Below are 24,382 nucleotides of genomic sequence, written 5' to 3'. Positions count from 1 at the left end.
CTCTGCTTTCAGATGCTTATATCTTTCCTTTTCTCCTTTGCTTTTCGCTTCTCTTCTTTTCACAGCTATTTGTAAGGCCTCCCCAGACAGCCATTTTGCTTTTTTGCAGTTCTTTTCCATGAGGATGGTCTTGATCCCTGTCTCCTGTACAATGTCATAAACCTCTGTCCATAGTTCATCAGACACGCTATCAGATATAGGCCCTTAAATATATTTCTCACTTCCACTGTGTAATCATAGGGAATTTGATTTAGGTCATACCTGAATGGTCTAGTTGTTTTCCCCACTTTCTTCAATTTAAGTCTGAATTTGGTAATAAGGAGTTCATGATCTGAGCCACAGTCAGCTTCCGGTCTTGTTTTCACCAACTGTATAGAGCTTTTCCATCTTTGGCTGTAAAGAATATAATCAATCTGATTTCGGTGTTGACCATCTGGTGATGTCCATGTGTAGAGTGTTCTCTTGTGTTGTTGGAAGAGGGTATTTGCTATGACCAGTGTGTTCTCTTGGCAAAACTCTATTAGCTTTTGCCCTGTTTCATTCCATATTCCAAGGCCAAATTTGCCTGTTACCCCAGGTGTTTCTTGACTTCCTAATTTTGCATTCCAGTCCCCTATAATGAAAAGGACATCTTTTTTGGGTGTTAGTTCTAAAAGGTCTTGTAAGTCTTCATAGAACCGTTCAGCTTCTTCAGCGTTACTGGTTGGGGCATAGACTTGGATTACTGTGATATTGAATGGTTTGCCTTGGAAACGAACAGAGATCATTCTGTCGTTTTTGAGATTGCATCCAAGTACTGCATTTCGAACTTTCTTGTTGATGATGATGGCTACTCCATTTCTTCTGAGGGATTCCTGCCCGCAGTAGTAGATATAATGGTCATCTGAGTTAAATTCACCCATTCCAATCCATTTTAGTTCGCTGATTACTAGAATGTCGATGTTCACTCTTGCCATCTCCTGTTTGACCACTTCCAATTTGCCTTGATTCATGGACCTGACATTCCAGGTTCCTATGCAATATTGCTCTTACATAACACAGTGTGTACTATTTTTAATTGTAAAATAATGCAATAAAACAATACATATAGGAAAATGGTTGAAAAAAGTATGGTACTTCCACATGAATGCAGCTCTAAAAAAATAAGTACAAGGTAGGATGGGGGTAGATGAAGATGGCAGAACAGAAAGCTGAGCTCAATTGCACCCCAGGAATGCATCGAAAGCACACATGGAGCAACTGTTTCTGAAAACAGAGGCTGGTAGAAAGGCTATTCTACAACCAAGGCTCTAAAGAAAGATCTACACAGAGTCGGGTAGGAAGGGAAGAGAAGCTGTCAGGAGCTACACCCTGAGCAGGGAACACACAGGGGAGGGGGCAAGTCACAGGCTCAGGGATCCTGGCTGGGGACTGAGGGCTTGAAACATACCCCCCAGAGCTGGAGTCCAATGCTGGGAATGTGAGTCCTCTTACATGACTTATCAGAGGGGTGTTAAGAACCAAGACTCTGCTAGTGAAGCTTGCTTACTCCCAGGAACAAAGGCAAAGGAAATAGACTGCAAACACCCAAGGCTCTGGCTGGTTCTGTGACCACTCTAGTGCATGCCCTGGCCCACGCTGGGCACCTGCATCAGCCCCTCTTACTCTGGTGCAACCGCTTCTAGTAATGTCACCCCAGCAGCAACAAGTAAAATATATTCAATGTTCAAAATTTCATTCTCCTTAAGAGGAAACACACCTAACTGGAAGAAATGGCTGATTTTAGGACTGGGTTACAGAAAGTACAGGTAAGTCTGAAACATCTTGCTGCACCTAAAGCAAGCAAGTGCTCAAGAAAATGGAGAAACACACAGAAGTCAGTATGATGGGGTTCCCATTGGTTAAATCTAGGACAGAAATAGATTATTTGATGCACTGAATTGAAAAAAGCAAAGAATAAACCCATCAGTCCATCTCCTTTCATTCTGCCTCTGTCTGGAAATTCTTTTGCAACCCGCACACAAATCATGACAACAACAACATAATTTTCAAATGATGGAGAAACAGAAGTTCTTCCTTACAGAAAACCCTGACAAACAAATGTGCTGGGAACATAAAAATTAGAAAAATCATCATTTTGCATTTTTTAGTAATTCAGGAAAGAAATGCTTAATTGATACCAAAAACACTGACAGTTTGGTGAAGAATAGGGTATCTATGATATCAAAGTATTTCCCTACGTATTTCTTATTCATTACAAAGGGAAAAACTGATAGCAGTGGAGAAACATGGTGGATACTATTTTAATTAACAAAAGTATCACCAATAAAGAATAAACATACATCATGTGCATCCTAATATGATACAGAAGACACATCAATTCTGTTTTCCTGTCCAAAATGTATAATCTAAATACAGAAAAAATGCAGACATCCACATTGAAGGATATTCAACAATCCTGAATATCAATCGACAAAAACATCACTGTCATAAAAGAGAATGACTAATGAGCCTTCCCAGGTTAAAGGAGATCAAAAAGAACAACTGAAGGCAATATAGAATCTTGAATTAGATTATGGATCAGGAAAAACAGTGCTTTAAAAGATATTATTAGGACTATTGGTGAAATTAAAAAATGGATTTTTTAATTAAATCATATTACTGGATTATGTTAAACTTCCTGAATTAAATCACTTCAGTTCAGTTCAGTCGCTCAGTCGTGTCCGACTCTTTGCAACCCCATGAATTGCAGCACGCCAGGCCTCCCTGTCCATCACCAACTCCCGGAGTTCACCCAGACTCATGTCCATCGAGTCAGTGATGCCATCCAGCCATCTCATCCTCTGTCGTCCCATTCTCCTCCTGCCCCCAATCCCTCCCAGCATCAGAGTCTTTTCCAATGAGTCAACTCTTCACATGAGGTGGCCAAAGTATCGGAGTTTCAGCTTTAGCATCATTCCTTCTAAAGAAATCCCAGGGCTGATCTCCTTCAGAATGGACTGGCTGGATCTCCTTGCAGTCCGAGGGACTCTCAAGAGTCTTCTCCAACACCACACTTCAAAAGCATCAATTCTTTGGTGCTCAGCCTTCTTCACAGTCCAACTCTCACATCCATACATGACCACAGGAAAAACCATAGCCTTGACTAGACGAACCTTTGTTGGCAAAGTAATGTCTCTGCTTTTGAATATGCTATGTAGGTTGGTCATAACTTTCCTTCCAAGGAGTAAGTATCTTTTAATTTCATGGCTGTAGTCACCATCTGCAGTGATTTTGGAGCCCCAAAAATAAAGTCTGACACTGTTTCCACTGTTTCCCCATCTATTTCCCTATCTATTTCCCATGAAGTGATGGGACCAGATGCCATGATCTTCGTTTTCTCAATGCTGAGCTTTAAGCCAACTTTTTCACTCTCCACTTTCACTTTCATCAAGAGGCTTTTGAGTTCCTCTTCACTTTCTGCCATAAGGGTGGTGTCATCTGCATATCTGAGGTTATTGATATTTCTCCCGGCAATCTTGATTCCAGCTTGTGCTTCTTCCAGCCCAGTGTTTCTCATGATGTACTCTGCATATAAGTTAAATAAGCAGGGTGACACTATACAGCCTTGACGTACTCCTTTTCCTATTTGGAACCAGTCTGTTGTTCCATGTCCAGTTCTAACTGTTGCTTCCTGACCTGCATACAAATTTCTCAATCACTTACTATGGTTATTAAAAATAATATCCTTGTTCTTAGGAGATGCAAGCAAACATTTACATTAAGTGTAACAGAATTAGACTTAGTAAAATAGTTGAGCCAGGGAAATACATGGAGGGAGAGGGGATATGACTGGGAGAAGAAAAAGCAAGCAAATAGCTCTTTTGTAAACATACTGGTATGTATATTTTGGTAAACAAATATAAACATTACTGTAGAGTACATACAAGGAATAAAATTTGGTGGCCAAAGTTAGCTTTGTTTAGAAGAATACTGGCAAAAAACTTTCCAAAGTCACCTCACTTTACTTAATAGGTTTTATTGGCTAATTTAATACTCTTGGTGTGCGCATGCTCAGTCGCTTAGTTGTGCCTGACACTTTATGACCCCAAGGACTGTAGCCTGCCAGGATCCTCTGTCCATGGGATTTCTCAAGCAAGAATATTGGAGAGGGTTGCAATTTCCTTCTCCAGAGGATCTTCATGACCTGAGGATGGCATCTCCTGCAGCTCTAGAACTGACAATTGACAAAGTCTGCCTTTCTTTTTTGATTCATAATCATTTATATATTGTGTATATGAGACCTTCATTTGATCTGTGTATTACAAAAACTGTTGATTGCCTTTTCATTTTCAATGTTTTCTTTTGATGAAAAGCTCTTATAATTTTAATGTAGTATAATTTATCAATTTTCTCTTTACAGTTAATGCTTTTCTGCCCAAGGTATGTGTATTCTAAAGTCATGATGATTATTCTCCAGTATCTCTTATACTTTTCAATTTAAAAGCATTATTATTTTTTGACATTCACATTTATATCTATAACTTCTAACTTTTGCATGCAGTATGAGATAGGTTAAGATTCGGTGTTCCATAAAGATATCCCATTAAACTGGCATCATTTACCAAAAAGACCTTTCTCTTCACTGAGGAGCAGTGTCAGTTTTTGCAAAACCAATACAATATTGTAAAGTTTAAAAATAAAATAAAATTAAAAGAAAAAAAAAACAAACAGAAAAATATATTAACCATAAAAAAAAAAAAATCAGTTTGTTTCTAGACTAACTTTGATTGGTTATTTAGTATATCCTTTGACCAATACTACATTATTTTAATCATCTTTTTAATAGATCATGACTATCTGGTATTTAAGACCACAGTCCATTCTTCAGTGTTGCTTTAATCTTTGCATTTCCATTTCCATGTTAAATCATAGAATAGCTTATTTCCACAAATTCTGGCTGAGATTTTCACTGCCAATACAGATTGATTTTAGAGAAATAACTTCCTTCAATTATGTCTTCAGATCATCAGTATGGTCCCTAATGGTATATACTTCCCATTTATCTTCCCACTTGTCTTTATCTTTTTGTTATATATCTGATATTTTCAATGGCATTACAAAATGACAGTACTTCAAGCTTCATTTTCTTATTGTTGGTTTAGAAAGAATAAAAAGAAAGTTTTTATATATTTTTTTCTTTAATACTGAATTTGTCTTTAGTGACCTTGTTAAATCAACTAGTTTCAACAGCTGGATCTTTTTGGAAATGTCTATGTACACAATTACGTCATATACAAATGATATGTCTTTCATTCCCAATCCTTATGCCTTTTCTTCTTCTTGCTTTACTGAAATGGTTGGCACTTCCAAGATAATGCTAAATATAAGTGGTGAAAGCAGTTATTATTGTCAGGTTTCCTATTTCTGGGAGGAAACTTTCAATAATTGACCATTATAGATGATGATTCCTGTACATTTTTCAAGGATAACTTTTTTTTTAGGTTGAGGAAGATCATTTTTTCCCTAATTTGCTAAGTTTTTAAAAAAAAATCATAAACAGGGACTGAAGTTGATCAAATGTTTCTTATGCTTCCACAGAGATGATCATGGAAGAGACTGAGTTCTCTCTTTTCTTAGCAGCCTGGGAGATTCATGTAAAACTGATCATTTTATTTTCCTTTAAAAACTTAAAGGCATTACCCAGTAGAAACATACATACAAGCTTGAGATTTCTGTGGGAAGGACGTTTTTTTTAAATTAAGAGATTCAATTTCTTTAATACAAAAATTGTATTTCTTCACAGGGTCAGTTTTAATAAATTATTTTCCAAAACATTTTTCCATTTCACCTACATTGTCAGGTTTATTGATGCAAAGTTCTTCCCAATATCCTATCTTTTTAAGGCCTGATGGCCCCAATGATGTCGCCATTTAAATTCTTCTTAACAGTGATTTGTCTTTTTCTTAATCTTGCTGGAGGTTCACAATTTTACTATTCTGAGATTTTGTTTTGTATGCTTGTTCTAAATTTTTTTACTTATATCTTTACTTTGTCCTACATTCTATTTCCATTAGGTTCAATTTGTTGCTATTTTTCTAGCTGTTTGAGATGGAAGCTTAGAGCCTTTTCTTCAGCTTGTCCCTTGATGTTACTATACCCCAAAATTTATCTCAAGAATTTTCTTTTCAACAGTCTATAATCTCCAAAGATATCTCACACATAGATTGTGGCTTCAACAACTACCTATATGATGTTGATTTAAAAATTTTTATTTATCAGAACAGAATAATAATCCCCACTTCTCCAGTCTACTTTCTAGTTTCTCATGTTATATTATAATAAGTTTCACAACAAACCTAACTTCCCTATCTGCTGATTATTTCTGTTCTTTGTAGATTACCCATCCCAATGAATAATGTACCCCATTTCTAAGTTAAAAACCCAACAGCTATCCTTAACTTTTTCTGACATCCACCTAATAACCAGATCTTCTTAACCCTAATTCTTCAGTCTCTTTCAAACACATGCCTCCTTTCTTATCACCATTGCTACTATTCATATTCAGCCCTCACAATTTTTCTCCTGACTTCTCAACAGGCTTGTTTATTGGTCTCCTTGTCTCTATTTTTTCTCTCTACTAATAATTTTTCACAGATATCTCTTTAAAGCAGAAATTTGATCATGTCATTCTTTTACTCAAATTTTCTTAACTGCTCCTGTGAGATAAATAAAAATAAATTTCTTGACATTGTACAAAACCAAAGCTCTTTATGAAATTAGTCTTACCTTGCTGTGCACTCTCCACTAAAAAAAGAAAAAAGTGATATAATTTAAAAATAACAAACACTCTTACATGACCTTCTCACATGCCAAGTACCTTGTTATATCCCCATTTTCTAAACTGACTCTTAAATTCATCCCTCCATCATTATTAATATTACCACAACCACCACAGTTTCTAGAACCATTTTTCACATGTAAAACACAGTAGTATGGTTAATCAAAGACTTCTTAAATAGAAAATAACTTGATTATTCAATAAATACAAATTCAAATTTATATTTATGTATTTAATTTTATTTGGTATACACCACTATGACCTTATTGTAACTGAAATCCAATACAGGATTTTTTTATGATTAGTCAACTCCACAAAGACAATAATACTGCTGTGGAAGACCAACGGGGGGAAAACTGATATATTTATTTACAGTTCCCTATACTGTAAACATTTAATCTATACACTGTTAGTAACTTTTAATGAGAGCTTTACATAGACAAAGAAACGATGCCCTGCATTTCTATTCATATTCAGCAATAGCATATTAAATAGAATATCAGATTTTCTTTTTCATTAGCATTATGCTTTCTTTAGATATTATCTAAATATTCAAAAGATCTAAATATATTCAAGTACTATACAACTAAAACTACTTAAGCCAACATATTTGGCTTATAATTTCATTTTTAGAATAATTTAAAGTGCTATAAGCAACCTGGCAATCAACACTTTCTATAAGAACAAAACTACCTTTAAACATTAATTTACAAGATAATATACAATGTTTATCTGGAATAGCTGAAATTTCAGCACAAGGTCACTGTCACATGTATAACAGCAGGATTCTTTTTTTTTGCATAACATGAAGCTTTGAAATTAACTGATGAATTATTGCCATAATGGCTTATTATTGGTTTCCTACAAAAGAGGATAAGAACTACTGATATATTCTATCTTTTCTTTTTTTTTGAGGTCACTTGACAGTAAGTCTGCATATTCAACAAGTCTACTGAGTTACAATATTCTACTATAATCATTGCCCTTTTGTAATAGCAAATGCTAATGGTAATAACATATACCACTTAAAAAAAATCACAAGTTTTTTTTTTTTTTCCTTTTGAATAGGAACCTATATTTTGGGAGTTGGTGTGCAACAAGGCTAAAACAACAGAACTATAAAACAGTTTACCTGACACAATATGTTGACGAAATATGCATCTGTTTCATAGTTTTTTAGTTATGATAATGCCCTGCTAAGCTACAAATATGTAAATAGATATTTTCTTGCTTGATATATTAAATCCAGTAGAATCATCAAGTTCTCATTCTCCTTTGTCATTTTATAATTCTTCATCAGACAATTCAATGATGAAAGCATATGCCCAAACCTGAAGACCATGTGCATTGTGGTCTATTACAATCAGAATTCTCCTCAAATTTCATTTTTATTAAAATGAAATTGAGATTACAGGCAAAATTAATAAAGAGAATGCAGTAGTGTGAATTAAAACTAGAACTCAGTGATCTATGAAGTACGTGTTGTTTTGGCATGTGTTTTTTTCTGAGAGTAACTAGGTTGAGCATGTCCAATAGTCATTTGTGCCAACCTCACAGATAACGGCAGTATCATGTATTCATTCCCTAGATATCTCAAGTTAGACTACTTTAGTAAAACAATCAATATAGTTTAAAAAACAAAAAACCAAAATAGGTTCAACAAAAGAGCACCATCCTATTAGGAGACTGAGAAAACATGGATTATAGATGAGGTGGTCACTATGATCAAAATGCTACCAAAATTTTGACAAAACCTAAGCTGTTATGTTCCATGGACCCATGCCATGGTATAAACCTAAAAACGTCTGGGAAAGAAACATGATTTTAAAAATAAATTCCAAAATTATAGCTATAATAAATGGTGATACAAACTAATTTTAAAACACGAGCTACATATTACATTGTATTGCTTCTTGAACTTTCCAAACAATGCTTGTTTGTCTATGTCAGGTTTGGGCCATTATCCTGCTAAGACAGAGAGCATTATATTCATTTAAAAGCCCAAATTTCAATGTCTTGGATACAGAAATCTTCCTTCTTAGAAAGTGTATGATTCCCAAAAGTTTTACAAGAATGGCTTCTTCCATGGTACAGATCTCCGTCAAGCCATAGGGCAAATTCTCCCCTGTAATATATAGAAGACAATAGTTCTAACAAGAGTCTTTTAATACTTATGCCCTAAGTTATAAAAGAATTATTGCAGAGGCTATAAAATATTAATTTAATGAGACATTTCAATATCCAGCAACTCTAAACTCATTCTTTTTTTCAAACCGTTCTCTACTCCTTTCCACACTGGCACAAGGCAACTTTTTGTTCATCCCATTATAAAATCACTGAACATAAAGAGCAAGGAATATAATGAACCCTCTAAAATTAGTTTCACAAAGAATTAGCTTTTGAGGCAGGCACTACTCTGTTATTCTTTGTCTGGTATTATAAATTTCTCTCTGCTGTTTGATTTTAACATATTTAATATGAGTTTCTCAGAGACATGAAAACTCCCTATCATCTAAAATAAAAAGTGTGGTTAGTGTTAAGGGTTCAATCTCCAATTCACAGCTGAGGAAACTTTAGACTTGAGTTGTTCAAGGTCCCATACATAATGTGTGCTGAAGCTGAGAATTTGAATCAGGTCTGATTCTAAATCCTATATTCAGTCTGTTACATGATTTTGATTTCTTTGGGGCTCCTGTTTGGAATTCTGGAATATCAAGTCCTTTCCTCCCATTTCCTGAGACCATACTCTCCTTCTTCAAAGACTGTAAACTTGTTCTAATTTGTTATCAAATGACCCAATGGTTAGTTTAGTTTGCTGGAATCATGCTGTATCATCAAAACCAAGTTCCAGCCAACATCTAATGACACTGTGTATATTACTTTCAAAGACTGAAGGCACGCTTAACAGTTTGAAATTATAAGCCACTTGCTTGTGAGGCTTTCCTGGAGAACTAACTGAATCACATATAAGACTACCATTCGGAGTAGGGCTGACTGACTGCCCCTCTCCACCAAAAAAGATGGAACATATGAACACAATAAGCTGATTCCAATAACTAAAAACAACATTGTTTTTAGTTACCCAGTTATGTCCTTCAGAGAAGGCTATAATAACCATGCTTAATTTTTAATCACTGAAATCATGTCTTCCAAATACCTATCTACAGAGAAGTTGTTAAGAGAATTTGTTAGAATTGGGATGATGCATATTCAGGCTAATACAATTCTGTTAACCTGAATGAATTATTATTATTATATATATCCTCAAATATAGGAAATAAACAACACTTACATAAATTTGGGAATTATTTAGCATGTATTATGTCTTATTTTGAAGGACACAGAGAAGTAACAAACGAAGGAGATCACATCTGCCAAGGGCTAGTTAAGAAGTCTGGGCTAGGAGGCAGTAGAGCCACCCATCTACAAACACCATGCAACCATGAAGTTGAAATACCAGAATAAGAAACCGAAGTTTCCTGCAGTGCTTGCTATGCTAAACAAATCAAATCAAACTGCTGATTACTCATACTGCTAAAAACAAAATAAATAAGAAAATAAGCCCTGAAAACTTTGGGGGGGGTGGGGTGGGATCACTAAAATTTTTAACAGGAAAACAAACTTCTGTTGTCTAAAATATCAATCCAAATAGTCTCCAGGGTAGAATAATATGAAAAAATTTAGACCTTTTTTAAAAACAATAAATTGAAATAAAGAATAAATCATAATTTTTTGAAAATTTGAGAAGCTCGAAGGGATTAGTATATTTCTCTGTCAAATATCAAGGAGTCAGTGTACTCTAGAAGATGGGTTTTAATCGAAAGGGAATCAACTAAACAGCATTCTGAGATGAATAAACAAATATTCTATCAAGGGTTTCATATATTACACTTATGCACTTTCCTGCAATACATACGTTCTTAGTCATAATATAAAAATTTAGTCATAATATATAAATTAGGATTCTAGTATCAAAACTTTTCGAAGATAGCTGATTTAAAAATAACACAAATGAATTCTTAAAGTTTCTTTTAAAATCTCATAGTCAAATTTTCAAGAGACTTACCCTCCACCACCAAAAGCTAGTGAATCCATATCTCCTTTGATAAAAAACATATTATCTCCTGTCCACTTAAAGACCTACAAAAATGGGGAAAAAAAAAAAACCTTTAAATATGTAGATGAAAATGATTACTATAGTTAGTTCTCCTGAATCCCAAATAGTTAATAAAGCCTAGACAGACAGCAAGAAGAATAAGAAGAACAGAAAAAGTTTGGGCCGAAAGGGTGGTGCTTTTGCTTTCAGTTTTTAAGACTAAATTTGAAAGCATGTGTTCAACTGCAACATAATTTAAATACACACATCTTACTATTTCTTCATATATACAAATTTTTCTGACTACATAGGTATCAAGAATTCGATGGTTAATGATGCCTTCCAGCTAACTGTAGGCATCAGTTGGTATGTTTTATGGAAGGAATGGAAAGCACTGGTTAATGTGGTGAGCAACTTAAACCCAAGTTAAAGTTGGGTTTAAGAAATGTTAAAGAAAGTAAATCAGCTAAAAACTGAGTAGATGCTATTTTTAACACCAAATTTAAGTGATGTAAAAGGCACTCAGTTGTGCCCAACTCTTTGCAACCCCGTGGATTATACAGTCCATGGAATTCTCCAGGCCAGAATACTGGAGTGGGTAGCCATTCCCTCTTCCAGGGACATCAAATATAAATATATATTAATTTGAAAATATTTTAATATTTTGATTATGGCCAAGGTCTTTTCTTTGGGTATGAATTGCTCTATCATTATTCTCATAAAAACAAGTAACATGCTTATTTATGACTTCCAGTTTCAATTTCTTTAAAGAGCAATGAATATAAAAACATCTGAGAAATTCAAGGGTAAAAACTTCTGGATGTTGGGTTTCCCTGGTGGTCCAGTGGTTAAGAATCCTCCTGCCAATGCAGGAGACACGGGTTCAATCCTTAATCCACAAAGATCCCACAAGCTGCCAGGCAAGTAAGCTCATGTGCCACAACTACTAAACCTGTGCTCTAGAGCCCATGAGCTGCCACTACTCAGCCCACGGGCCCCAGAGCCTGTGCTCTGCGACAACAGAAGCCACCACAGTGAGAAGCCCACAACTAGAGAGTAGCCTTACTCTCCACAACCAGAGAAGTCCACGTGCAGCAACAAAGACCCAGAGCAGCCAAAAAAACCTTCTAGTAATATTCTTAAATATTTCCAACCTTTCATGGAAGTTCTACCTAAACATAATATGAACACAACATCAATTTCTAGTACCCTGTCTTTATAAACATTTTCCAAAGTATTCATTATAGTTCTCAATAAACTTTTAACACTCACTTTTTCATAGATACATAACATTTGTTTAATTGCATTGTTAGTTAACAGGTAGAAACAGTATCACAAAAAGGACTGAAAACAAGCACAACTGAAACTTCCAAAATCTGTAACAACTACAAGCTTCCAGCTAGCTGTAGGTGTCAATTGATATGTTTTATGGAAAGAATGGAAAGCACTGGTTAACCTGGTGAGCAACTTAAACCCAAGTTTGTTAAGAGAGTTTTTCTTGTGCTACCAAATTATATTTTGTTCATGCCTACCTGGTGGCTCAGTCTGTAAAGAATCTGCCTCCAACGTGGGAGACCTGGGTTTGATCCCTGGGTTGGGAAGATCCCCTGGAGAGAAGGGAAAGGCCACCCGTTCCAGTATTCTGGCGTGGAGAATTCAATGGACTGTATAGTCCATGGGGTCACAAAGAGTCGGACACAACTGAGACTTTCACTTTCTATAAGCTGTGCTTAGTCACTCAGTATCGTCCAACTCTTTGCGTACACATGGACTGCAGCTCGTCAGGCTCCTCTGTCCATGGGGATTCTCCAGGTAAGAAGACTGGAATGGGTTGCCATACCCTCCTCCAGGGGATATTCCCAACCCAGGGATCGAACCCAGGTCTCCTGCACTGCAGGCAGATTCTTTACTGACTGAGCCACCAGGAAGGCATGAAAAAAAGAGAATTTGGTAACACAATAAAAACTCTAACAAACTTGGGTTTAAGTGGCTCACCAGATTAACCAGAAGCTGTTCCTAAAGACAACTCTATTCTGTTTTTTTAAGCAACAACGGTTCCTATTTTCAAGATTAAAATTTTATCTCCTAGGAACTGACATGCTGCACCAGACTGTATTAGAGATACTAAGACTGCACTCGAAGCTTCAAACGGAGTTGCACATTCACTAAAATTTAGGTACATTTAAAAATTTTAGATCTTATTGGCGCTAGGATGTATCTACTTTAGTCAAGTCACAATAAAGAAAAATCAGGTAATCACTTTTGACTTAAACCCAAATGATTTATTTTTTAAGTTTTTAAGACTGACTTTCATTATTAAAACTTATTTAGTAAGTTAAAGTTTCTAGAAATTTTACAGTGAATATTCATAAACAAAATAGTAATTATGATGTATACTTCTTACTGGGCCCACAATGTGTGTCTGGTACCACATCAAGTGTTACACATGTATGGTTCTCATTCGATTTTCAAACAACCCTGTTACATTTTACAATTCCCATTCTATCCACAGGAAAGTTGAAGGTGAAAATGGTAATGGAAAAAAAAAGTGCCAAGTTAACAGTAAAAGGCAGAAACTGAGAGTCAAATCCAAGTATGCAAAACTCCAGACTGAATGTTCTGTTCATGATACCATCTCTTCACAAACTGAATATAACTGGAATAACTGTCCTTACCTCAAATTCTGGACAGAATGTAAAAACAAAGGTCTCTCCATTTCCATAAAAGCCATCACTCACTTTAAATGGCTGAGATGCAAATGCACCAAAAACCTAAGGATTAAAAAAAGGCATGTTCAATGACACAACTATCAATTTGTTTCTTTAAGCATTAGTCCATTATATATGTTTAACTAAAATACAAAAAAAAAAAAAAAAAAAGGAAATATACCATAGTTTTATCTATCTGTACTTAAACAGAGAAGCACGATCAGTTGTTAAACAATTCATATTATTGGCAGGTATAAACATATCAGTTTTTCAGTGGGAAAATGCTAGATTTTTCCTCATTTTGAAACCTAGAAAGATGTTCATTATAACAATTAAAAAAGACAATCTAAAAAAGTGGTAGACACATTTCAGGATGACAATGTACGTATAATAAAGACAACAGCTGTTGTGGTACTATAGAATTTAAGAAAGCAAAACCCTCCAGCATAGGTAAACATTATACTACTACAAAGGTATGCTAGTTTTTTCTTTATTACACAGTAAATTCCATGAGGAGAGAATTTGGGTCTGAATTGTTCAGTACTATAATGCCTTGGCCTTACACAGTACAAGACACACAATGAATAAGAGGCCTGGACAAGTCATTCCAATCTCTAGGTCTAAGGTTTCAGATCATGAAATGGGAATGTCGAGTTTTATTGATGATCTCTATAGTCATTATATCCCCTCATATTCTATTTTCATACTCTTGATTTTTAAATAGACTTTCTTATTGTAAGGTATGTGTGTAAATATATATATGTATAAAATATAATTATACAGCTTGATATGGAATTAGCACAAAGCAAAGTCCCATTTAACCTTCATTCTTATTAAGAAATGGGACATTACCAGCACTCCAGAAACTCCCTTTGTGCCTCCTCCATGTGACCACCTCCACCTCCCCAAAGGAAGCTACCAGGTCTGACGACACCAAAGATTTGTTCTGGCCATTTATGAAACTACTGTTTCAGAGATAACCAATGTTTTTCTTGCTTATCTGTGACTTTGTCCTTGGTCTCATCCTCACACAATAATCTTTAACTTTCAAAACTTTCTCCACACTTCAGGACTGTCAATTTTCACCATTTCCCTGAACCTCACTCTTATCTCCTTCAGACAGAAATGAACAATATAAACACCTCTTTTACTTTTTATAGGTTCTCACTATACTAGGCATATTTTGCTTGGCATTAGAGATACTCTTATACTTTAATATTTTTTTCTACCAGACTGTAATTCTTTGAAGGTAGAAACTCTTTAATTATTCATGCTCATTATCTATCCCTCTGCAGAACTCAGCACTGCCCTGCATATCAAGAGCACTCAATAATTACCAAATAAACTTAATAAAATATACTAATGCTTTTTATCAAAAGAATATGCTAAAATTCCTGCTATTTCCATCTCTTAAAAGGTAAGGTGCCTATGTGGTTACTTTTCATACCTGCCAATCACTGTCTTTAATCACCATCAGCACTGGAGTGTCTAAACCTGTCATTGTTCGATAAAGGGTCTTCAAGCTTGTGCCATGCTTCCTAGTACCATAAACAAGAGTCCATGGATAGCCGATTGTTCTTGGTGGAAGATGCTTGGTAAGCTTTGAAAAATAAATTAACACATACTTGATAGCTTCTTATTGTCAATCTGCAGAATACTAATGCCAGCTGGAATTAAATGATACTTTATAAAATGTAGGCTATGAAAGTAACAGTAGAAATTATTTATCATTTGAAAGATACAGAGATGCTTGAAGTCTGTACAATTCTTGGTATGAAATATTAATTGTTCATCAGACAAAGAAAGAATCATATCAAACAATATATAGAGGCAAGAAACATGGATTCCTTGTTGTTTGCATCCTCTGTATCAAATTAACAAAACTATCAGATGAACTGTTACCTTGATTATTAACACCTTTCAAATCTAGAGTAAGACTCTCAGAATTAGAAATCAAGCTTCAATATGTTACAGCTGTATGGCTCTGAACATTTATTCAACCTCTCTAAACCCAAGTTTCTTCATTTACAAAATGTGACAATAAGAGCATCCAACTCCTACAGGGGCTGCAGCAACTAAACTAGATAACCTATATAAAGCAGGTAACTGGCACATAATAAGAAATTAAATACTGGCTATTATCCTGTCTTACCTAAATTACTATTGCCATTTATTTTAATGTCTGGTTACCCAAATCTCCTAATATCTTCCATTACATTAATTGCTATAATTTGTTTACTTTTTCTTCATTGAAAAGTAAGAACAGGAGCAATAGCTCTGCTTCTTCAGTTTTTAAATCAACTAAAAAGAAACTATTTTACTCTCATGGGCACATACTCAGAATTTTACAAAAGTGGGTAATATCATACCTTTATAATTTGATCTGGCAGTAAGAGATGACTGGGATCACTTAGGTTTGGTCGAAAAGATTCAGATTCCAGGTCTGCTTTCACTGGAGTAATCTGCTTTGAATTGATGTCTTCCCTCGTAGTAATCTAAAGAAGCAAATAGAAGCAATATATTAATGTAAAACTGCAACAAACCTTTAATTTTTAGCCTTTTGAGAGATATCAAATCTTATACCTTGAAAAAGGAGGCTAAAGCTTTAATTTAGGATTGTAGAAGGCAAAAGATGCTCCATCTAATAATAATGGCATGTGTAATGTAGAAAGAGATTTCTGCTAAAGAAGACATTTTCCTCATCCACTACATGAATAAGGACAGGTATTGAAAGATAAACCCTGTATTTCTGTGTAAAAAGGGTAAATTGCATGCAAACTATACTTTTTCTGTTGAAGAGCAAAAGTGAGTGAGCTAGCCTGCTTTTTTCTCTGTGCTATTTAAAGAGATTATTTTTATGAGATTTTTTTTTTCATGGTAAACAAAATTTGCCAAATGTATTAAGAAAACTTCCTGGGTGCCAAAATTTTAATTTTAATTTAAAAAATAGTACAATAAAAACTATAATGCTTCATTGGTGTGCATGTATATGTGAATTTATATGCTTTGAAAAGGTTACTGTTATTTTTAAAAATGCCTTTAAAATTTTTACTTTCTAAACACAAAATTTTAAAATCTAATTGAACCAAACAATACATCTAAAACTTGTTCACAAACCTATTTTTAAAATTAGAACAATTTGATGCACTTAAAAGAATGTATATGTTTGTTTGATGAAAATGATCTCACTGATATTCTTAAAATGATAAAAATGTTCATTAAATCAAAATAAATTCTTTTAGAATGTATTATGTTGGCACTTTTTCATGTTAATTTAATCTATTAAATGCAATAATATTGGAAAGTAAAATATATGAAAACATAAGTATTACTGATGAAACTTTTAAATCGGAAAACAGAATTCTATTGGAGCAGATAACTAAAATGCAGCAATTTTCGGCGACTGTGATTCCACACAGGAATGAAATCTTGCTAAATTATTTTGTTCCTTTAACAGATTTCTTACCAAAACTTAACAACATACATTTTCAACCAATACATGTTCTAGAACTGTATTGTTTTTTGATGAGAACTATATTAATTCTTTCACATCATGTTTTACCCTTATTTTGATGATGTGAAAGGTTAAAAAAAAAAATCTGAGGCAGCATGAGAAGCATTAAAAGAAAAAAAATCAGGAAAGCGTATCTCATTAAGAAAGAGAAAAACACACAATAATACACAAAACTGAAAAATGAGTTCAAATATATAGTTATTTCTGAAAAAAATCACAAAGATTATTGCACATATTTTTAAATAATTTATCTAGTTCTAGTACCTAATCAATACTACTCCAAAATATATCTAATACCAACCAGGAAAACCTCAAGGACAAAAACAATTCATCTCATTAAGATATTTGATGTAAGGTTGATACAACTGAAATAGCCTTAAAGAGAACCTTGCTATCCATTAAATTTTTAAACATTTCCCCATAGTACCACATCTTTCAGATACCAGTTAGTAAAGATTCAATCTCAAACTCAAAACATTCTTCCAATGTTAAATGAAAACTCCTCATCAATCTAAGAAACACAGTACTAAGAACAGTTCTCAAATAACAGAAAATTCCTCTGAATATTTTTAATAAATGAAAAGATGCCAGAAAAGATAGCCCTACAGCTCTTCAAGGCAATACTGTACTCTTATTAATACAAAAAGGAATTTTCTGATGGGGCATTTTAGTGCTGCAGTCAAAACAAATCCTTCAAAAAAGAGATTTGCTCTGATGAAAGACACTAAAAATAGGAAGTATTCAATCTCTGAAGGGGTTTAAACTACTGAAGGGGGCACCTGGAGACGTCTGCAGAGTGTGCGCAGTTCTTCAGTATTTAGAGCATCGATCCTGCGGTGATACTCAGCCACTGACACTACCTGAATATGGAGACAGGAAGACAATAATTCCACTGACAGTTGAGAAAAACAGCCCAAATAAAATAAAAACTGGAGAAGTTTAAATGGGAAAGAGAACTGTAATTAGGATTTCTTTCCCCACTCCATGCTCAAAATCCAAGAGATTTATATATTAATCTATAGTGAAATACAAATGAATACATTTAACTTATTAACTACCACACCCAAACTAACTACAAGTAGTAGTTAGTACTATTAGTAGTTAATTACTAACTACTACTAACACACTACTACTAGTACACAATGTAAAAGGTTTATTTTATGGATTGTTTCATGTAGACAAAATTTGACTAGGTAGCATCACAGTCCTTTATAAAAAAATGCTATATGAAATATAACATGTTTGCTAACATCAAAGATAACATCTAAAATCTAACTGTGTTGCAGTTTACAAAAAAAATGGTAGTTTCAACTCTCCCAATCAGTTTAACTCAAACATTACATCCTAACAGCAATGCTGGAAAAATTTCTTCTTGGCAAAGGTAGCATATACCCAAGCTATACAGTCTGTATCATAACCAAGAAGTGGAAGAGCAAGAAAAAGATATGAAGCACATTTTAAAACCTAAAACAATAAGAAAAATAAGCTCTGGAAACAGAAAATGAGATTTTTAAAAGCATATCTAATTGTATTCTCAGGCATGTCTACTTCAGTCTTTCTAAATAACCCTGAACTGAAAGTTCTTGCCCCTCCTCTACAGTACTACTTTAGAGTTGGTACTGTAGCAGTTATCTGTGACTAAAACTTAATGACTTTCCTACATTCTAAATTACTAAGGGAAATTCTGTATCTTCTGTAGTTGCCTAGACCAGTCTGTTGCACATTGCTGAACCTGAAAGCCATGTATAACAGATAAACATAAAAAGCCCACGAAAACAGACAAGTTTCCTCAGACTCACACAACAGCTACCGCTTTTTCAGATCATGACATAATTTCAGATCATGACATAATACCAAAACAGTAACCATAATACAGTGAACTCTGGTCGTGCTATAATATGTGCTGAATACTCCTGAGCTATGACAAATTCCTCTTGTGATCAAACAGTTATTTGCAGAGGTTCTGGCCACAAAATGCAGTTAAACCAATTGACCCACAAGAGTTTAGACTTCTAAACTAGGTTTTTAAAAAGGTTTTTGTTCCAGCCAACCAAAAAGAATCAGTCACCTCTATAAAGAGCAAAGTAAACTTGGTGAAAGCAATGAGAGACATGAGAATAAAAAAACTGAAAAGAAACTGAACAGATTTTCTCATTCTGGCCATTATTAGACTGACTTTCGCAAAGCAAAGAACATACAATATGATAGCTGACTCTTCACTTACAAAGAAACCTAAAGTGGTTATGATCTCAACCTCTGGGGAATTGGATGGAACCAGGTTTTCCTCCTCCTTTATCTCTTTTTCTCAATGGGAACAATAAGACAAAGGAAATAATAAGAGTACATAAAAGAATGAAAACAATAAGAGTACATACCAAATAGGGTTTCTGTGTAAATAAAAATAAGAAATGAAATGCACATAAAGGACTGAATATAGTGCCCACCAGAGTAAATAGGGATTAACACTACTTTTACTTGATGATTTTCCATCATTTACCTAAGGACTAGAGGATAAGGCTGAAGAGTATCCATATTTGGTTTTTATTTTTGATATTAAAACATTTCAGTTTTCAATCTTCCCGACCCAGGAATTGAACCGAGGTATCCTGTATTGCAAGCGGATTCTACACCAACTGAGTTATCAGGGAAGCCCAGTTTCCCTACTCTTAAATTTAAATTTAAAAATATTAAAGATTGTTCAATTAAGAACTGCCGGGGTCCAGCCCCGGTGGATCCAGGGAATTCGAAGCGGGGATGGCGTCGGCGAAAATCAGGAAACAACTGCTTAATTAAACGTTTATTAAGGATATAAAGAGTGGTGAAATAAGGAGAGCTCAGCGAAGAAATTCAGTGAAGAAAAGAGGCTGAATAAAATTCCAAAGCAGGGAATTTACGTCACCTATGAAGGCCGCAGGCGTCCTCCCGTTCTCCCGAAGGAGAGGAGACACTAAGGCCTCCCCGGTCAGATCTTAGAAGCCCAGGCAAAATTAGTAGGCTTGACGAGCTTCCCTGCCTCAGAGGAAAAGTTCAGCTAGAAGGTGAAAGAACGACATGGGGAGACACCAAATTTCGGTGAACAAAAAAAAAGGGCATACTTTATTTTCCAAAGTAGTTTTATACCTTAAGTTGTGCATAGAGGATAATGGGGGAAGGGGTAGAGTCATGCAGACAGCAGTTCCTGATCCTTATCGAAGCCAGGCTTTCAAACTTATCATACACAAAAGTTTAGGTGATTTACATCATCTTCTGGCCAGGAGGCCTGTTAACATTTTAAGAAACTTATTTTTCTCTAAAGGTGATTATTCTAAAGTCAGGCGCCAGCCTCCAAAAAGCATTGGATAAAGTTGCATTCCTATAGGGCAAACGGTGAGGTGGGCTCAATCAAGAAAAGAATTAACTCAAGGGTCCAAGGTTACAAACATTGAGGCTACTACTTACATTTCTATACACCCATTATATCAATCAATACACCGCCAAGGACACAGTAGGTAAGGGATATGGAGACTTAGCAGCAAACATTGGCCCAACAAGTGAAAAACCCTTCACCAATACAATTTCTAATCAATCTTTTAACTACTCAAAGGAATCGGTGTTTAGATAGTTTAGAACATCTCCTGCCTCTCACATGTTGCCGGAAAAAAACTATTCAGGCAGGCTAGAGGACTTCCAAAGGAGTTTGTAGGTTGAAATACTGTCACACCCAGGAATTATTAACTGGAGCTGTAAGCTAACTCTTTTTTCAGAGAGAGGTAGTGGGGGACAGCCCCCCGTAAAGTCAGAGGTGTAGGTGAAAGCACAAAGCAGAAAGTAGGCAGACTCTGGTTTTGGGGGTAGATGCTCGAGAATTTCCAGGGGGATTCCTGAGGCTCGATCCCGCCTTTGCGTATGCCGAGCCTCCTTCCTCATGACCTTTGCCACGGGCGGAGTGCCTCACGCTGGCCCCCGGCAGTGATAGAATTCTAGTTGAGCTATTCCAGATCCTCACTCAATATGCAATATGCCCGCTCCCGGCAAAGAACAGCATTTTCAATAAATATGAAAGAAAAATTAGGTACTAAAAGTAAAAAACTAAAAATCACAGCTTCCTTTTCTAAGGCACAAACATAACTTTCTACAAAATACTTAAAGATCAGTTATATTTTTCTTCTGTTTTTCCTATGGCATTCAGTCTACAGGAGTTTTCTATACAAGAGTTTTCAAATTATATGACTTAACTATTCCTTTCCATTCTTTCTATTCTTCCACTCAACGGTTATCTTACACTTAAAGCTCTTCTTTTACCATATAAAACACACTTCCTGGAGGACAGTAAAGTTGAATTTGCTCACAAAGGGATCAGTTATAATCAATGTACCAACATCACCTAGAACAGGAACTGACAGTGAGGGAGCCATAAATTGCCATTATAAGCTTATTATATCTGGTACTGTCACAGTTTCTTTAATGTCACAAATCTACTTTTCTAATTTTTTTTTTAAACTATATTCCTTTCTTGGACTTGCAAACTCATCGCCTCCTTACCCTTAAATATTTACTCATGCTGTGATGAATGGAGATATACAACAGTGTCAAAAGTGCAGGTAAACTAATAGAGAAGAAAGACTTGAAATCAAATGACTATGATCTCGGATGGCCTTGGCTTGAAGCAGTATTTTGGTTCCCTGGCCAGAGACTGAAGTCACGTTGTGGTAGTGATAACGCAGAATCTTAGCCACTGGACCACCAGGCACAGTGGCCAGCGACAAGGCCCTTGACACATCGGCTCTATATAAATGAATTCTGAAAGAGACACAAAATGTAGTGAAACAAGTACAGTGTTTATTAGGAGGAAAAAGGGTATGTTATGAATAGACTCACATCAGTGAACTCAGAGAGCAAATCTAGCGTTCATGGTAGTTTAAACAGTTGTTAAGGGGCATTCTCTTCTGGGCTTCCTTTGGCCAATCACCTTGCTTTGCCTGGTTCTGAAACTGTATCTGGCTTATCCCACGGATCTTCCATGTGTGTTCACACATCTCTTAGACAAGATGGATTCTTGCAAAGAGGCCTATGGGTAGATTGACGTCACCTACTGTGGATAGACACCCCCACCCCTTTTGACCTTCGAGGAGCCTTTCTGCACATGTGTAGTCAGGAAGGTCTCTGACTTTGAGAATGAGAAATATATGGTTTATTAGATATATTCTGGGCAAGGCTCAGATACTCCTTCTTCCTGCTATTATCTTCATCTTGGAGTATCTGCCCATAAAGAACAAACTCTAGCTGCTCAGCCTTAGGCCCATCTATCTCCTCCAGCAACTAAAGAAATATACTTCCCCCTATCAAAATGAATAAAGAGATACAGATTCCTAGTATATATGGTGGATCTGAAATTAGTCTCAAATTAACTTTTAACCCCTTAGTAAATCATAATCCATGTACAGAAAGTATTATTTTATCCAAAAGATTAAACCTAAGTAGGAAATGGACAGATTGCTACAAAATGTCCTGTATCATACTCCCAAGTATTAAAGTACACAGTTGAGGAAATCAGTTCAGTACAGTTAAGTTCACTTCAGTCGCTCAGTCGTGTATGACTCTGCAACCCCATGAATCGCAGCACGCCAGGCCTCCCTGTCCAACACCAACTCCCGGAGTTCACTCAGACTCACGTCCATCGAGTCAGTGATGCCATCCAGCCATCTCATCCTCTGTCGTCCACTTTTCCTCCTGCCCCCAATCCCTCCCAGCATCAGAGTCTTTTCCAATGACTCAACTCTTCACATGAGGTGGCCAAAGTACTGGAGTTTCAGCTTTAGAATCATTTCTTCCAAAGAACACCCAGGACTGATCTCCTTTAGAATGGACTGGATGCATCTCCTTGCAGTCCAAGGGATTCTCAAGAGTCTTCCCCAACACCACAGTTCAAAAGCATCAATTCTTCGGCACTCAGCTCTCTTCACAGTCCAACTCTCACATCCATACATGACCACAGGAAAAACCAAAGCCTTGACTAGCCGGACCTTTGTTGGCAAAGTAATGTCTCTGCTTTTGAATATGCTATCTAGGTTGGTCATAACTTTCCTTCCAAGGAGTAAGCGTCTTTTAATTTCATGGCAGCAATCACCATCTGCAGTGATTTTGGAGCCCAGAAAAATAAAGTCTGATACTTTCCACTGTTTCCCCATCTATTTCCCATGAAGTGATGGGACCAGATGCCATGATCTTTGTTTTCTGAATGTTGAGCTTTAAGCCAACTTTTTCACTCTCCTCTTTCACTTTCATCAAGAGGCTTCTTAGTTCCTCTTCACTTTCTGCCATAAGGGTGGTGTCATCTGCATATCTGAAGTTATCGATATTTCTCCCGGCAATCTTGATTCCAGCTTGTGCTTCTTCCAGCCCAGCGTTTCTCATGATGTACTCTCCACAGAAGTTAAATAAGCAGGGTGACAATATACAGCCTTGACGTACTCCTTTTCCTATTTGGAACCAGTCTGTTGTTCCATGTCCAGTTCTAACTGTTGCTTCCTGACCTGCATATAGGTTTCTCAACAGGCAGGTCAGGTGGTAGTCTGGTATTTCCATCTCTTTCAGAATTTTCCAGTTTATTGTGATCCACACAGTCAAAGGTTTTGGCATAGTCAATAAAGCAGAAATAGATGTTTTTCTGGAACTCTCTTGCTTTTTCCATGATCCAGCGGATGTTGGCAATTTGATCTCTGGTTCCTCTGCCTTTTCTAAAACCAGCTTGAACATCTGGAAGTTCACGGTTCATGTACTGTTGACGCCTGGCTTGGAGAATTTTGAGCATTACTTTACTAGCATGTGAGATGAGTGCAACTGTGCAGTAGTTTGAGCATTCTTTAGCATTGCCTTTCTTTGGGATTGGAATGAAAACTGACCTTTTCCAGTCCTGTGGCCACTGCTGAGTTTTCCAAATTTGCTGGCATATTGAGTGCAGCACTTTCACAGCATCATCTTTCAGGATTCAAAATAGCTCCACTGGAATTCCATCACCTCCACTAGCTTTGTTTGTAGTGATGCTTTAAAGGCCCACTTGACTTCACATTCCAGGATGTCTGGCTCTAGGTGAGTGATCACACCATTGTGATTATCTGGGTCATGAAGATCTTTTTTGTATAGTTCTTCTGTGTATTCTTGCCACCTCTTCTTAATATATTCTGCTTCTGTTAGGTCCATACCATTTCTGTCCTTTATCGAGCCCATCTTTGCATGAAATGTTCCCTTGATATCTCTAATTTTCTTCAAGAGATCTCTAGTCTTTC

General features: G+C 35.9%; 1 protein-coding gene across 14 annotated transcripts in view; it reads right to left on the bottom strand.

The window, feature by feature from the left end:
- Window positions 1-7,016: 7,016 nt before the first annotated feature.
- OXR1 (oxidation resistance 1) overlaps window positions 7,017-24,382 on the bottom strand; it is a 543,504-nt gene continuing 526,138 nt past the window's right edge. For 10 of the 14 annotated variants that reach the window (XM_044928605.2, XM_044928604.2, XM_044928607.2 and 7 more), the window contains 6 exons: window positions 17,897-17,977; window positions 15,973-16,098; window positions 15,051-15,203; window positions 13,571-13,666; window positions 10,866-10,939; window positions 7,017-8,924 (listed from right to left, as the gene is read on the bottom strand). In XM_044928605.2, coding sequence (XP_044784540.1) covers window positions 8,789-8,924; window positions 10,866-10,939; window positions 13,571-13,666; window positions 15,051-15,203; window positions 15,973-16,098; window positions 17,897-17,977 — 666 coding nt within the window. In that variant the 3' untranslated portion in view covers window positions 7,017-8,788. The remainder of the gene's footprint in view (window positions 8,925-10,865; window positions 10,940-13,570; window positions 13,667-15,050; window positions 15,204-15,972; window positions 16,099-17,896; window positions 17,978-24,382) is intronic. The other 4 variants (XM_044928606.2, XM_044928608.2, XM_025265168.3 and 1 more) reach the window with 1 other exon arrangement.

The sequence above is a fragment of the Bubalus bubalis genome, chromosome 15, assembly GCF_019923935.1.
Source record: "Bubalus bubalis isolate 160015118507 breed Murrah chromosome 15, NDDB_SH_1, whole genome shotgun sequence".
In the NCBI taxonomy this organism is placed as follows: Eukaryota; Metazoa; Chordata; class Mammalia; order Artiodactyla; family Bovidae; genus Bubalus; species Bubalus bubalis.
The sequence above is the reverse complement of the archived record's forward strand: the minus strand, read 5'-3'. Positions and strand labels throughout refer to the sequence as shown.